This window comes from Xiphophorus couchianus, chromosome 15 (assembly GCF_001444195.1).
Source record: "Xiphophorus couchianus chromosome 15, X_couchianus-1.0, whole genome shotgun sequence".
NCBI classification, from domain to species: domain Eukaryota; kingdom Metazoa; phylum Chordata; class Actinopteri; order Cyprinodontiformes; family Poeciliidae; genus Xiphophorus; species Xiphophorus couchianus.
The window spans coordinates 9748148-9761053 of NC_040242.1; the positions used below are offsets into that span (position 1 = coordinate 9748148).

At 37.9% G+C, this 12906-nt stretch overlaps 1 protein-coding gene across 7 annotated transcripts in view; it reads left to right on the forward strand.

Annotated features, from left to right (window-relative positions):
• The window catches only part of syne1a (spectrin repeat containing, nuclear envelope 1a), a 145469-nt gene that overhangs the window by 38098 nt on the left and 94465 nt on the right, over positions 1–12906 (forward strand). For all 7 annotated transcript variants that reach the window (XM_028040635.1, XM_028040641.1, XM_028040637.1 and 4 more), the window contains exons 22-41: positions 1521–1679; positions 1937–2101; positions 3156–3290; positions 3544–3705; positions 3795–4003; positions 4086–4194; positions 4280–4444; positions 4528–4695; positions 5148–5312; positions 6368–6508; positions 6611–6771; positions 7038–7194; positions 8534–8761; positions 8844–8939; positions 9074–9261; positions 10110–10233; positions 11135–11301; positions 11416–11569; positions 11699–12354; positions 12692–12871. In XM_028040635.1, coding sequence (XP_027896436.1) covers positions 1521–1679; positions 1937–2101; positions 3156–3290; positions 3544–3705; positions 3795–4003; positions 4086–4194; positions 4280–4444; positions 4528–4695; positions 5148–5312; positions 6368–6508; positions 6611–6771; positions 7038–7194; positions 8534–8761; positions 8844–8939; positions 9074–9261; positions 10110–10233; positions 11135–11301; positions 11416–11569; positions 11699–12354; positions 12692–12871 — 3689 coding nt within the window. The remainder of the gene's footprint in view (positions 1–1520; positions 1680–1936; positions 2102–3155; positions 3291–3543; positions 3706–3794; positions 4004–4085; positions 4195–4279; positions 4445–4527; positions 4696–5147; positions 5313–6367; positions 6509–6610; positions 6772–7037; positions 7195–8533; positions 8762–8843; positions 8940–9073; positions 9262–10109; positions 10234–11134; positions 11302–11415; positions 11570–11698; positions 12355–12691; positions 12872–12906) is intronic.

A 12906-nucleotide genomic window follows, 5' to 3' on the forward strand; every position in this document is an offset into this window, starting at 1 on the left:
CTGAGAGACAAAATGGCCTGAATCAATCAGTCTTAAGAGTTGGGGAAAAAAAGTCGGTAACACTTTATTTGACGGGTTGTGAATAAGACTGTCATGACACTGTCATAAACATGACATAACACCTGTCATGAACATGAGTAAGTCTTAATGAATATTTATGACTGTTGTCGTAAAGTGTCATTTGGTAAATCATGACACTTTTAATACAAAGTTGACATTGTTCAAAATGTCTTTGTTATGACAACTTGACATTAAGTAAGAAAACATGATCTGACATAAATTTGTTATAAAAGTCTTACTGATTAAACTTTAGCTTTAATAACATAAAGTTACATAATTGTTAAAGTTTAAACATTTCATGTTTTCTTACTTAATGTCAAGTTGTCATAACGAAGACATTTTGAATAATGTCAACTTTGTATTAAAAGTGTTATGATTTACCAAAAGACACTTTACGACAACAGTCATAAATATTCATGAAGACTTACTCATGCTCATGACAGGTGTTATGTCATGTTTATGACGGTGTCATGACTGTCTTATTCATAACCCGTCAAATAAAGTGTTACCAAAAAGTCAAGAAGCAAAACAATTTGAAATATATAGGAAAACCAGTTAGCCAAAATGAAAGCAACAATAAGTTGAAGAAAAAGGTTTTATTATGGGAGTTGGATGTTTAAGTCAAAGTTAAAAATTGAAACACAAAATCATACATAATTAGTCACAATATCTGAGATAGAATATTTTATTTTCATTTTTAAAAGGTTTATCCTGCATCACTTAATTTAGTTAGTTTTGTACTTTAAGTTAAATTTTACCCCGAGATGTATTCCTGCTTTAGGCATCTGTTTTTTTTTATTTTCGTCCAGTATTTTTGTTATTGTGTTGTTTTTCACATTTTCATAAACAAAAATTTATATTATTTTGTTGCAGTAATTACTTTGGATTTTTGTGTCTTGTATTGATTTGTTGAGATGTAGAGAGTAAGAGTTACTTGATAGCACTGCAGTTGAGCAGCATTTTTTTCCTAAGGAGAGTCTTGGGAGCTTCTGCTCTGCATTCTTAAGATGATACCTTGCTGCAACACGGCAGAGGTAAATTAATGGGTTTGCTCTCATCAAAGTCTGCAGATGCCTGGTAATTGAATCTAGTTTGTTGGAGCAGGAAACCATTTAAACCATGTAGCGTAGCGGGTCCTGAGGAGCAGGGTTAGAAAAAAACATTTAAAAGTGAGTTTGCTGCAGGTTGTCTCTTCTACCCCTCTACACACAAATCAGCAAAAATTATACCTTACTACAAACTAAGTAACTAGACAATGATAGTTTAGAGAAAAATATGAAAAAATCACATTTTTCCATACTGCTAATTTTTACAGAATCCATGTTTTATTTCAACTTGGCTCTTTTAAAAAAAATGCAGATAAAATGTGATTTGTAAAGTTATTACAGCATAAATAAAAAACAAAAAGCAAAAATAGTTTTCCACCATTTATGTAAACTTTGTTTTTCCGATTGCCTCAGGATTTGCTGAACCAGCAGCAAAGCTGTAAGCGATGTCTTTCTGTGATTGAGAGAAATCACCAGACGCTGGAGAAATCGCTTGGCAACAGTAAAGTGCTCCGAAACTTCGACATGTCCTCACTGCAAAAGAGAGTTTCCGAAATTCAAGGATCATCACAGGTCAGTCCTAACCTTACTGTATCTGTTAAGAGAATGCCTCACATTCAGTAGACGTGTTGCATTGTAAATAATATATATATATATATATATATATAAAAAAGTAAAAATAAACATCAAAACAAACAACCACCAAGTGTCTCTGTAGTTTGAATTTCCATCACGTCTCTCATTATTTATTAGCTTTTTATAAATCAAACAAAGTAATTACCTCATTTTACTACTGGGACCCATTAAGATCACCATTAACATCTTCTCAGGCTTTGCTTAAGGAGGTCGGGGAATGGAGGAGGTGGGAAGAAGCCAATAACTGCCTGAGGAGGAGGTTTGAGGAATCACGGCATGAGCTGGAGAGAGTGCTGAAGAAAGCTCAGAGCTGCTTGAAGGAGGCTGGAGACGCAGAGGAATTACTGAGGAAACACACCGTAAGAACATATCGGCACCTCCAGCTATAAATAACACTAGTTAGGGATAACGCATACAAGGCTGGCAGTTAATCTGCAAAAACACATTTATTACTTTAATATATGTTTTTCAGGTTGCTACATTTAGCTACTGCTGTAGAAATGAATGGAGAACAGTGGTAAGGGAGTATGTTAATTAGAGCATAGAGGATGTATTTTGAAGTACTATGGCATTGTAATTTACAACACCTCAAAAAATCCTATATAAGGATGAATGTGAAAATTAAGAATACAACTTTAAAACTTTTTAACTTTAAAGACTAAATGTTTGATCATCCTTTAACCTAGAGATACAGTTCAGTATTCCCAATGTTGTCAATTCAGTATTAGAGATCAATTTTTAACACTTCCTTTGGTTTTCCTAATTTTATTACTGCAACCATTAACTTAAATCTACATTTCAAATCCTTTAAAGTTCAAAAAAATGTTCTGCCACTATCTATGGTTTTGAACAGTCTGATTTCTCTTATTCTGAAGAGAAATAGTGAGGTGCTGCACGCTTCCCTTTGCAGAAAACGTGGGAATAGCCATGACGACCAAGGTTTTTGCATGTACTAAGTTTGTCCCTAAAGGTTTAAAACAGGGCTTTTAAAACAAAGCTTACAAGAGTCTTACTCATGTAAAGGAAAGATTAGAACAACAACAAAACAAAAAGATTCAACTTCCAAATGGACCTAAACAGAAATAAATAAAAATGAAGATTTTCAAATTAAATTTTTCTGCTATTTTATATCATAGATTGCAAAAGTAGGTTCCATGTCACTTGTATAAATAAACTAATAAGTAATTCAGGAAAGCTTAACAAAATAAAATTTTAATTGTACTTAAAGTTTGTTTATTTCAAAGGCTGAGCTAAGAATGCTAATGGGTTTTTTGTATGTAGACCTTAAATCAGACAAAAAAAGCTTTCCATGGAGCTGGACAAAGCACACAGGATGCCAGACTCTATAGCATTTCTTCAGATGTTTTTTAGCTTCTCCTCACTTTTAATATGTTCTCTCTTCTTCGGTTGCAGGATTTCTTTGGTCAGCTGGACCAGCGGGTGCTCAGCGTGTTCCTGAAAGCCTGTGATGAGCTGACAGACATCCTACCTCAAGAGGAGCAGCAGGGTCTGCAGGAAACTGTCCGTAAGCTGCACAAGCACTGGAAGGTCAGAGGTCAACGTGCATTAACACCGTAACTAATCACGTTATATCTCCTGAGGTGCATAACCAATACTTCATTAACTTAACAATGGAGGCCTGTGGTTTTTAAAAAGTTCCCTCACCAATTAGACTGAAATGAAATCATCATTATGTTGATGCTTAATTACTCTGGGGGCTGTTTGTTTGAAACTGAAAGTTGAAATGTATTCCAGAAAATATTATATTTCTTAACCTGGATATGATTTGTGTTTCTTTTAGGACCTCCAGACGGAGGTTCCCTCTCACCTCCTCCGGCTAAAAGTGGATGTGGAGAGAAGTCGAGTGGCTTTGATTCTGCAGGACTGCAGAGGAGAGCTGGAAAGAGAGATACAGGCTCTGTCAGGCACCTGCACCAGTGAGCGAGTGATCAAAGAGCACAGGGTAAGCCCTGGATTTTGTGGAAACTTAAAGCACACATTAATCTAATAGAAAGAGCTCAAACAATCAACTTTCTCTTGTTTCATCTCCAGACTTTCTTTAGGGAACGCAAACCTCTGACTTTGTGTGAGAAAAGAATCAGAAACATGGAGGATCTGTGTCACAAGTTACCTGACAATGACCCGATCTATCGGATGCTTGATTCCACTAAAAGGGCGGTAGAAGAGGTTACTGAGCAAATAACAATCACCCACCTGAAACTGGAGCAACACCCTGACAAGTGGAAAGAGTGGAATGACAGGTGCTCAAGATCAATGAGGCATACCTGAGTTACCCACTGGTTATCAGATGGCTGGAAATTAGTTTTATTTTTAATATTGCAGGTTCTGCGAGCTTTCTGATTGGCTGTCATCCCAGAGAGGGCAGGTGAGGCTACTAAGAGAGACAGCAGTGACTTCCCATCACCAGGATCAAGTTGATGCTGCTGTTCGGGTGAGAAGGTGGAACCCGTTTGCTGTTAAAAGCTCAGAGATTAGATTTCTAACCATTTGCATTCTTGTGCTTGTACCAATTTCAGACTCTGCAGGAAGCCTTGATGGGCCGAGAGGAGAGCCTATTGTGGCTAAAAACTCGCCTCGCCAGGCTGTCAGAGGTTAGCTCAGAGCTGGAAGTCCAGAGACAGAGAACAGCTCTGGTTAAACTTTCAACTGACCTACGGTCCCTCTTATCATCACTCTGTCAGGTAGAGTCTGTTATTGCAAGGATTAAACACATTATTTATTAGCATTTTAATTCATTACCTGATGTTTTCCTGCTTTGCCACAGTTGGGAGAAGAAGGCTCTGCTATGTTCCAGTGTGAGGAGCTGAGGGATGAAGTTCACGGTGCTTTGGAGGAAGTTCTGAGGGCAAGAAAGGAGGCCGAGGAGCAGACCAGCAGGATTCTGAATGCCGAGAACCTGGAGGAGGCCAAACAACTTTACATCATTCACCAGGTGGGCTTTACTTTTTTATTTTTCACAATTTCAAAACCTTGTATTAATTTATGTCCTAAATCTAAAGTCTCCGCCTGGATAATTTTGCTTGTTTTAATTGTCTTTCAATGTAAATATATTTGCCCATTCATCCAAAACAACAGGAACTTTCAAAACTGAGCAAGTTATTGTCTATTAAAAGAGTGCCCCTCAGATTAATTTCACTGCTACGGAGAGGGGTGAAATTACCGTAGTAACCTAAAATTGGCTGGAAAGCGCAACGTCTCCCCTTTCAGAAACCGTTGGAATTTTTCAGATAGCGCAAAATGTGGCGGAATTACGGTACTGCAAATTTGGCTGGATCGCCGGCGTTCAGTTTAGGACTTTAAAAAAGTTACTGCCATTGTGGATTTATGGTAGCTGAATGCATTTCATTTTGTTGTTAAATTTCACATTTAATGTGTTTCTTGTAGCAACACCTAAGAAGGCTGCATGCTAACAGGAAGAAGGCGGAGCAGCTGGTGACTCACTGCCGCCAGCTGCAGACAGGTGAGGTACTGAGCCAGCCTCTGCGTGAACTGGAGGGAGCTTTCAGCGAGGCTGACCTCAAATCTGGAACAACAGAGCAGAACCTGCAGGTAGAGAGCTAAATGAATGTCTGTTTGGCTGGGTGGATAGGTGGCATGTTGCATGCTTTCCTGTTTTATTTCTATTTGGGCATGAAATAAGCCTGTTGCAATAAGCAATTAATCAAACAATCAATTAATCACATGATCAATTAAAATGAACTCGATCAATTCCATTTTGATGATTACATAAAATTTGAAGAAAAATTCTGTTTAGAGACTTTATCATCCATTTTATTTGTGGTTTCAGTTGTGAGTGTTTTTGGTTCTTGTATTTCATTTCGGATATTATATATCTTGAGTGCAAAGTGTTTTTTAACATAATAATTACTGATATTTGAGAGGGTGAACTTACCTTTATCAATATATTGCTTGAAAATGTCCACTAAACACCAATTTTATTGTCTATTGCAATAATTACTGGGATAATTAATCATCTAGAAAAAAATGTTATCCAATTTTGACTTAAATGGTGTAAGATCCCTTGGAAAAACCAGGGAATCTGCTGAATTTGATTAATTCTAAGCTGACCAGTACAATTGGTTCATTTCTGGTCTTTTTTAAATATATATATATATTTATATATATGTTTTTGCAGCATTTAAAATATATATGTTTTGTTTAGATTTAATGACTCTGTTTGCTGTGATTGTTGGTATTCTGTCACTGTTTTAAAGAGATTTATTTAAGTGATAAATTCATCCCTCACCACTTGCCATCACCTCTAGTCAGGTCATCCACCAGCGAACTAGAAAGGAGCAGACCCAGTGAAATTTATGCCACAGTCATTGATTTGCCTCTGCTGAATCTTAACCACACATCGATTGCTATGCTTGTGCATATGATTTCAGTGTTGTTTGTGTGCTGTATTATATATTTTTATTCCCTGCTAATTAAAATCTTTCTGCATGAACATTTCATGGTTATTGACATGGATTCCCACATGGAAATAAGATGAACTGAATGTTTTGGACCATTTGGATAATATTTGTACAACAGTAAATTAAACTTTCTAGTTTAAAATTCTATCTACTTATATTTCTCCTTTGTTTCTTCATCATGTGAAGACAACCCTGAGCTGCTGGCAAAATTTTGAGATAGAAAGAGAGGAAATTTGGAGGTTTATTACGAACACTGAAAGTGAACTAAACAAGGAACTAATTTTCAATAGCTTGGAGAGCCTGAGGAGTGAACTGGAGCACCTCAAGGTATATTTTATGTACTTAAAACAATCTCTTGATTGAGTATTAGCAAATGCTGATTTTAAAGCACTTTGTGAGCATTATCATTTCCATTGTTTTTGTTTCCAGGAGCTTTCCATAGATTTCGAGGAGTATTCTGTACGAGCAGATATCCTTTTGGAGAAGGCAGAAGATATTGAGCTTGGGCCAAAAAATCAGAGTCTTCTACTGCAGCAGGCTGAGTCCTCCAGAGAAATGATCGCACAACTTCAGAAACAACTCAAAGAGAAGTTTGTACCGATTGTTACCTCTCCTTTTAAGCCTGTCTGCCTCTTTTCAGTGACTCTATATGGTGTAATTTGTGTTCAGCTGAATGATGTGTTCAAAGAAACAGGGATAACAGAGATCCAGTAACTGTGGAACATAAGTCTCATGAATCATCAATTGTACTCTTAGATAAGTGAGTACAGTTGTTTGATTTGAGTCTGCTGTCCTGCCATGCAAACTTTTGTGTGCTTAGAGGTTCTTTTAATGACCCGGATGTTTTGTTTCACAGTTTTGTCCTTCTTGAGAAGATGTGTGTGCAATGGGAGAGCTGCAGCAGAGAATCAGAGGCCCTCTCTCAGTGGATCAACGAGAAAGAGAAGGAGCTGGATGCAGTCAGCTCCACATCCTCCTCTGATCCTCTAGATGCTCACATTAACACTGTGGAGGTATGGGTTTCCTCTATCGTTTTAAATACGATAGAGGATAAATAAAATAAAATAAGTTTAAATACGCTCATTATCAGCTTGAATATCATATTAGATTTGCGGTTAGGGTGAAATTCAGATACAACAAATAGGATTTTTTGTTGATTTTCTCTATTTAACACAAGATTGAGATTATAATACAGACTCAAATATATTCAAACTCCCACTAATATTTGGGTAAATGTCCCACATGTCAATTTTATAGCGCAACAAGCTTCAAATATTGGATTGACTGTATGCATATATTTGGGCCTTGTAGTAAAATGTTGAACTTGTGTTTATTAGAGAAAATGAACAATAACTTTTAACTTGAACATCCAGTTTTAACTTTTGGTAGTCACTGACCTTTCTCATTGTATAATCCACCCTAAAAACAAAACAAAACAAGTAAATAATTGATAATGAGTGTATGTGAAGTTCTGACCAAAATTATAAGTGCCGTTGAAGAATTTACTGCTCTACTTTAGCTGTGGGCTGCAGTAAATTTTATTTATAATTTTTTAGTAAATGCAAAATTAAAAGGCTTCTAAATTTATTGCAAAAGGTGAAAGGATCCCTTCAGCTCAAGCGCTGTTTCTCTGGTGTGCAATATGCATGTGGAAATGATAGCAAATTGTAACTGCATGGATGTTGATAGGTATTTTGTTTACCTAAATACAAAGAAAGAACCACAGACAATGTTTATGAGTTTTCAACCAAGCTTCTGCAGAAGGAGAAAACATAGCAAACCACTTCTCCAAGGTGTTTACCATGCGTTCTGACTCCCTGCAGCAGAGCCTGTCTTTTTATTAAGCAGGAGAAAGAAGGGAGTCAAGAGTGAAATGTGGGAGAGTGATAAATCAAAGAATGGCTATTCTGAAACAAGGAAGAACTACATTCTACACACAAGCAGTTCAAGGAGTATCCCAAGATAAGAAGCAGCTGCACCTTCAAGGTTTAGGGAAAAAGCAAGTTTCGTCTTTCACACGGTTTAACGAATTCCTCCTCTCCGGGGTGTGAATACTAAACCTATGAATGAAAAGCAAACTGGTAACTACTTATATAAGAGTGATAATAAAACATAATTATTCTAACAGATGTTATGCATAACTTAAAAACAAATTGGGTCAGCACATGTAGAGATTTAGAAAATTAATTCATCATGATGTCTATCATTAATATAATCTCAGTTCTGTCAATTTCAGATTTTCAGAACAAAATTAGGAATGTTTGTATTTAGTGAAATTCTCTGTGGGAATAACAGATTAATCAAATATGTGATTCTCATAATCATTATTTTTGCTGCTTCTTGTCTCTCTAGATGATAGGTGAAGGTTTGGAGGAAAGAAGGACAACTCTTGTCCAGATGGAGGCTGACGTTGAGACCCTGTCCAGATTCGTGACCCCTGGAGAAGCCAGACATATCCGTGTCCAACTCCTACAGACGAGGCGATGCTGTGACGAGCTGATGGGGAGGACAGAGCAGGTCGGCTTACAGCTCAACCAGAGCGCCTCCTACAGGCAGAGATGCAATGATAACCTCGAACAGGTGGACAAACTTACAAAATACGAAAAGTTGTTTATTTTATAGCTCAGCTCAAATATAATCGGACATATTTGTCCACTATCAGGTAAAGAAAACAATGGGAGATCTGAAAGAAAAACTGGACTATCCAATCACTTGTACATCATCATCCGAGACCTACAAGATCCTCCAGGATCACATGGTGAGAACAGATACATCCAGAATTAAAGCACCTTTATGTTTTCTATCCCAGTATTTAGTAACCTTTTGTGTGTTTAAGGTTTAACTTCTTATCTGCTCCGGGGTTCATCACCAGTATATTTTTATTTACTTCAGGAGGTCTGCCAGGGTGTTGAGCAGCTGAAACCCAGGCTGATGGCACTGTGTTCAGCCTCAAAGAGGCTTGGAGAGGGCAGCCAGCTGGAAGAGGAGGTGGCTGACCTCCAGAAGCAACAGAGAGAGTTAATTGGAGAGGCTGCAGGAAAGCAATCCACACTGGAGAGTCTTCTAGCTCTGTGGCAAAGGTATGGATACATTTCACCAAAAAAATGCATTAAATAATTTGATAGGCGTTAGTCATTATAACTGTTTACTTTTGTACTGTAGGAAAATGTCTCTCTTTAGTCATGTTGAGTGGCTTTTATTCAGATTACTAATTGGTTTCTGTCAATTCCAGAAACAATGCTCCAAACCTTTTAAAGCAAAAGCAGCTGCTTTTGTTTTCATCTTTAATTTCCTGAGCCTTTCCCTGTCATCTTTTAGTTCCTGCTCACACACACATCTCTTATACTGTTTGTATAAATATTGCAATTTCCCCTTGTTATTGTGCATATGTCCTTTCTGCTGAATCCTCATCTCTTGTCAATTTCCTCTGCTATTCTCTGAAAGACTCTCATTTTAGTGTGAAGTAGTAGAGCGAGAGCTTGCCTGAGTCTTACTGTCTGCTTCCCTGTCAACATTTGCTTTTCCCTTCTAATTATATTCTTTTTCTTGTCACTTGTTTGACACTGAATAGATTTGCACCAGAGTGATTGTTTTTGTGAAGAGAAAGTAAAGAGCCAGCCTAGTGGCTACAGTTTAGTGTGACATGTCAGTAAATCACTCTAAAAATAAATAATATTCTTGCCGCAAACCTTTTCTTTAATGCATGTATGCCTGTGTGTGTTACTCTGTTCTTACTTACTCTCTCCTCTGTAGATTTGCATACATATATTTTTACCATTCCACTGATGCAGATTCATGTTCAAAAGAACAAACAGTATATAGTGTTACAGAGTGTGTGCACATGTTGATTTGAAAGGTTATTTGGTAATCTGCTGTTAAAGAAAGCTTTATTCTCTTACAATTGTGTAATCTGAATTTGAATGAGCAGATATGAAAAAGAGAGTGCATCCATCAAGAGCTGGCTGATCAGAAGTGAATCCATGTGCTGCCCGGAAACCGAATTACTCTCTGCAGATAAAGTAAAACTGAGGAATGAACTCCAAAATTTGCAGGTAAAATAGACTTCTTGATTTTGTTGCAAATATTGTTACACCTTAGTCTTTCTGTATTTTGTAGAGTAGCTTGGAAATGTAAAAAATAAAGAAAATAATGTAAGTTTTTCTTTTCTTTTTTAACAAATAAGTATCTGAAATGTTAAATTCCTGGCTGTGACATGACCAATTGCCTACAGAAGTTGTAAAACTGTTGTTTAGAGAAAGCCACAAGTTGCCCCCTTTTTCAATTTGCCACAATCACATGTAGTGAACACAGGAAACTTGTGGACAAAGTTTCTAATCCTCTCATCTGATAAAACCATATCTGAATACACATGATGGAAAATTAATGGCAGAAAACTAGACCCATGTTGGGGTGGAAAGCTGTGTGGGACATTTTTTTTTATTGTTTTCAAAAAAGAAGCTTGTCAGAGTTCATGGGAAGATCTATCTTCCCATGAACTCTGACAAGCTTCTTTGTCAGAGTTCAACTGACAAAGATGAACGGAAGCTGTTAAAGCTGTAAAAGACAAAAGACTGTGGTAGAGTTTTTCACTTCCATCAGGCCAGTGGACGCTAATATAAAATTGACGACTAAAGTTACTGTGAATAAGATATTCATGATTTAAATCATAATATGACTCTATGTCAAGGTGTAAATCTGGCCGTCCACGGATGCTTCCATCCACTCTGAGAAATAATAAAAAAAAAGAGATACTTTTCAGATGAACATTGTTTTGGTCTATTATATAAAATCCCAATATGTTTTTAAAGTTTGTGTTTATGATAGACCAAAATGTGAAAAAAAAATCTTACAGGAATGCATACTGAATGTGTGTTCACTTTTATGACTTTTGTTGCCTTTTGTGACTCAGTTCAGAGCCTCTGTCAAGCTTATTGTTGAACTCCCACTTCTCAGGAAATGCAGCAGGAGACACCGTCTTATGAAGCACTCCTCCAGGGTCTTGAAAATCTCCAGCTGTGTCTCTACACCACAGCGGATGAAGCTCGACTCCAGGAGCTCAACTATGACCTTACTCAGCTTCAGGAGAGATACGCTTCTGTGAATATGAGTATATCACACAGGTAATACTTAATTAATTTAAGGATCTCAAAATTTGAATCTTTCATGGTTTTCTTTTGTCAAAAATAATAACAGTATAGATATAAGCATTCATCTGCCATCTAATTCTTTTTTAGGAGTAAGCTGCTAGAGCTGCACCTGGATCAGCTGGACCAGTTTGATCAGGCTCTGCTTACTGTGGCACAAAGGAGTGAAAACTTCCTGTCTGTCCTAAGAAACTCTCCCTATGTTCACATCTCAGATCTTGAGGCTGCAATCACTGAAGTAAAGGTAATAAACCAACAATTTCCATTTTCAAATCACATGTACATGTGATCTACATGTAGCTACTGTAAACTAGTTTTTAAAAACTAATTTTGATTTTACATAAGTATGTCTATTTTTCTTGTAATGCTACAGGAGCATGAGACACAGCTGCAGGAAAACACGTTGTTTACTCAAACCCTGAATCAGAAAGAATCGTCTCTGCTCCATCGCTCCACTCCAGAGGCTGAACAGCAGCTGCAGGCCTGGACTGAGGATTGTCTGCAACCCTTCAATGAGTCCCAGCGTCTTTTGCTCGTCCGTAAGGAGTGCCTGACTAAATTAAAGACTTTCCTCGCAAAGCGTGAGGCAGCATCTAAGGCTTTGCTCCACCTTAACGAGGCAGTGGAGGGCAGGGGAAGCTGGGACCACTCTAAAGCTGAAGCTCTGCATCGCGGTATTGTGGAAGTCTCTAAAGATGTGGCCCGACTTGAGGCAGAGGCTGTTGGGTTGGACGGGATGCTGAGCAAGGCACACCTGCACCTGTTAGGTACAGAATCGACCGGATCCAAAAACACCAGCGATTCTCAGAGCAGAACATCCTGCAGAGGACTGGCGGTGGGTCTCATGATGGCTATGGAGGAGGTGCAGAGGGCTGTTGGATGGAGGCAAAGTGAAGTGGATGCTTTAGGGGCGCTGTGGTGCTCTTTTAGAGAGAGGAAAGAAGAAGTGATGAAGAGTTTGAAGAATCTAGAAGACGACGCAAGGCGAGAGGAGGCAAGAGAGTGCTCTGTACAGGCATTTCAAAACAGGTACAGCTATTTTGTTGGAGCCAAAAAACTCCAAATGAAACAATTGAAAGACCATCAGGTTAGATCTAACCATCATCAAAATACCTGATTCGTTATTTGAAAAAATATAAATAGAAAAAGAAGGATGACTTTTGCATGATTTCACATTGTAAAATCCATCCTATAAGTCTTTAATGAAGAGATCTAAATGGTGGCAGACTCTATCTGCCATCTTCAGTAGCAGCCAGACTCCAGCCAGATGGACAAAGTCATTTCAATGTTGTCTTAAAACAATGAGATGTATAATGCTGGAATCAGATAATCCCCATTGTTTTTGTTCTGGATTGGTTTCTCCCAGGCTGCGTTTCTTCGTCCAGCTGGAGGATGAGTTGCAGTCTCTGCAGCACTCCCAGCGATGGTTAGAGGAGAAGGGGAACCAGCTTGTCCAGCGAGACAGCGAGTTGGCAGCTGATGCTCTCAGAGAGGTGGCACTGGTGAAGGCAGCCTGGGAAAATCTGAATACAACAATAACAAATAGGTAAACCTGAGAAAGAATGATGGATGACTTCTTCA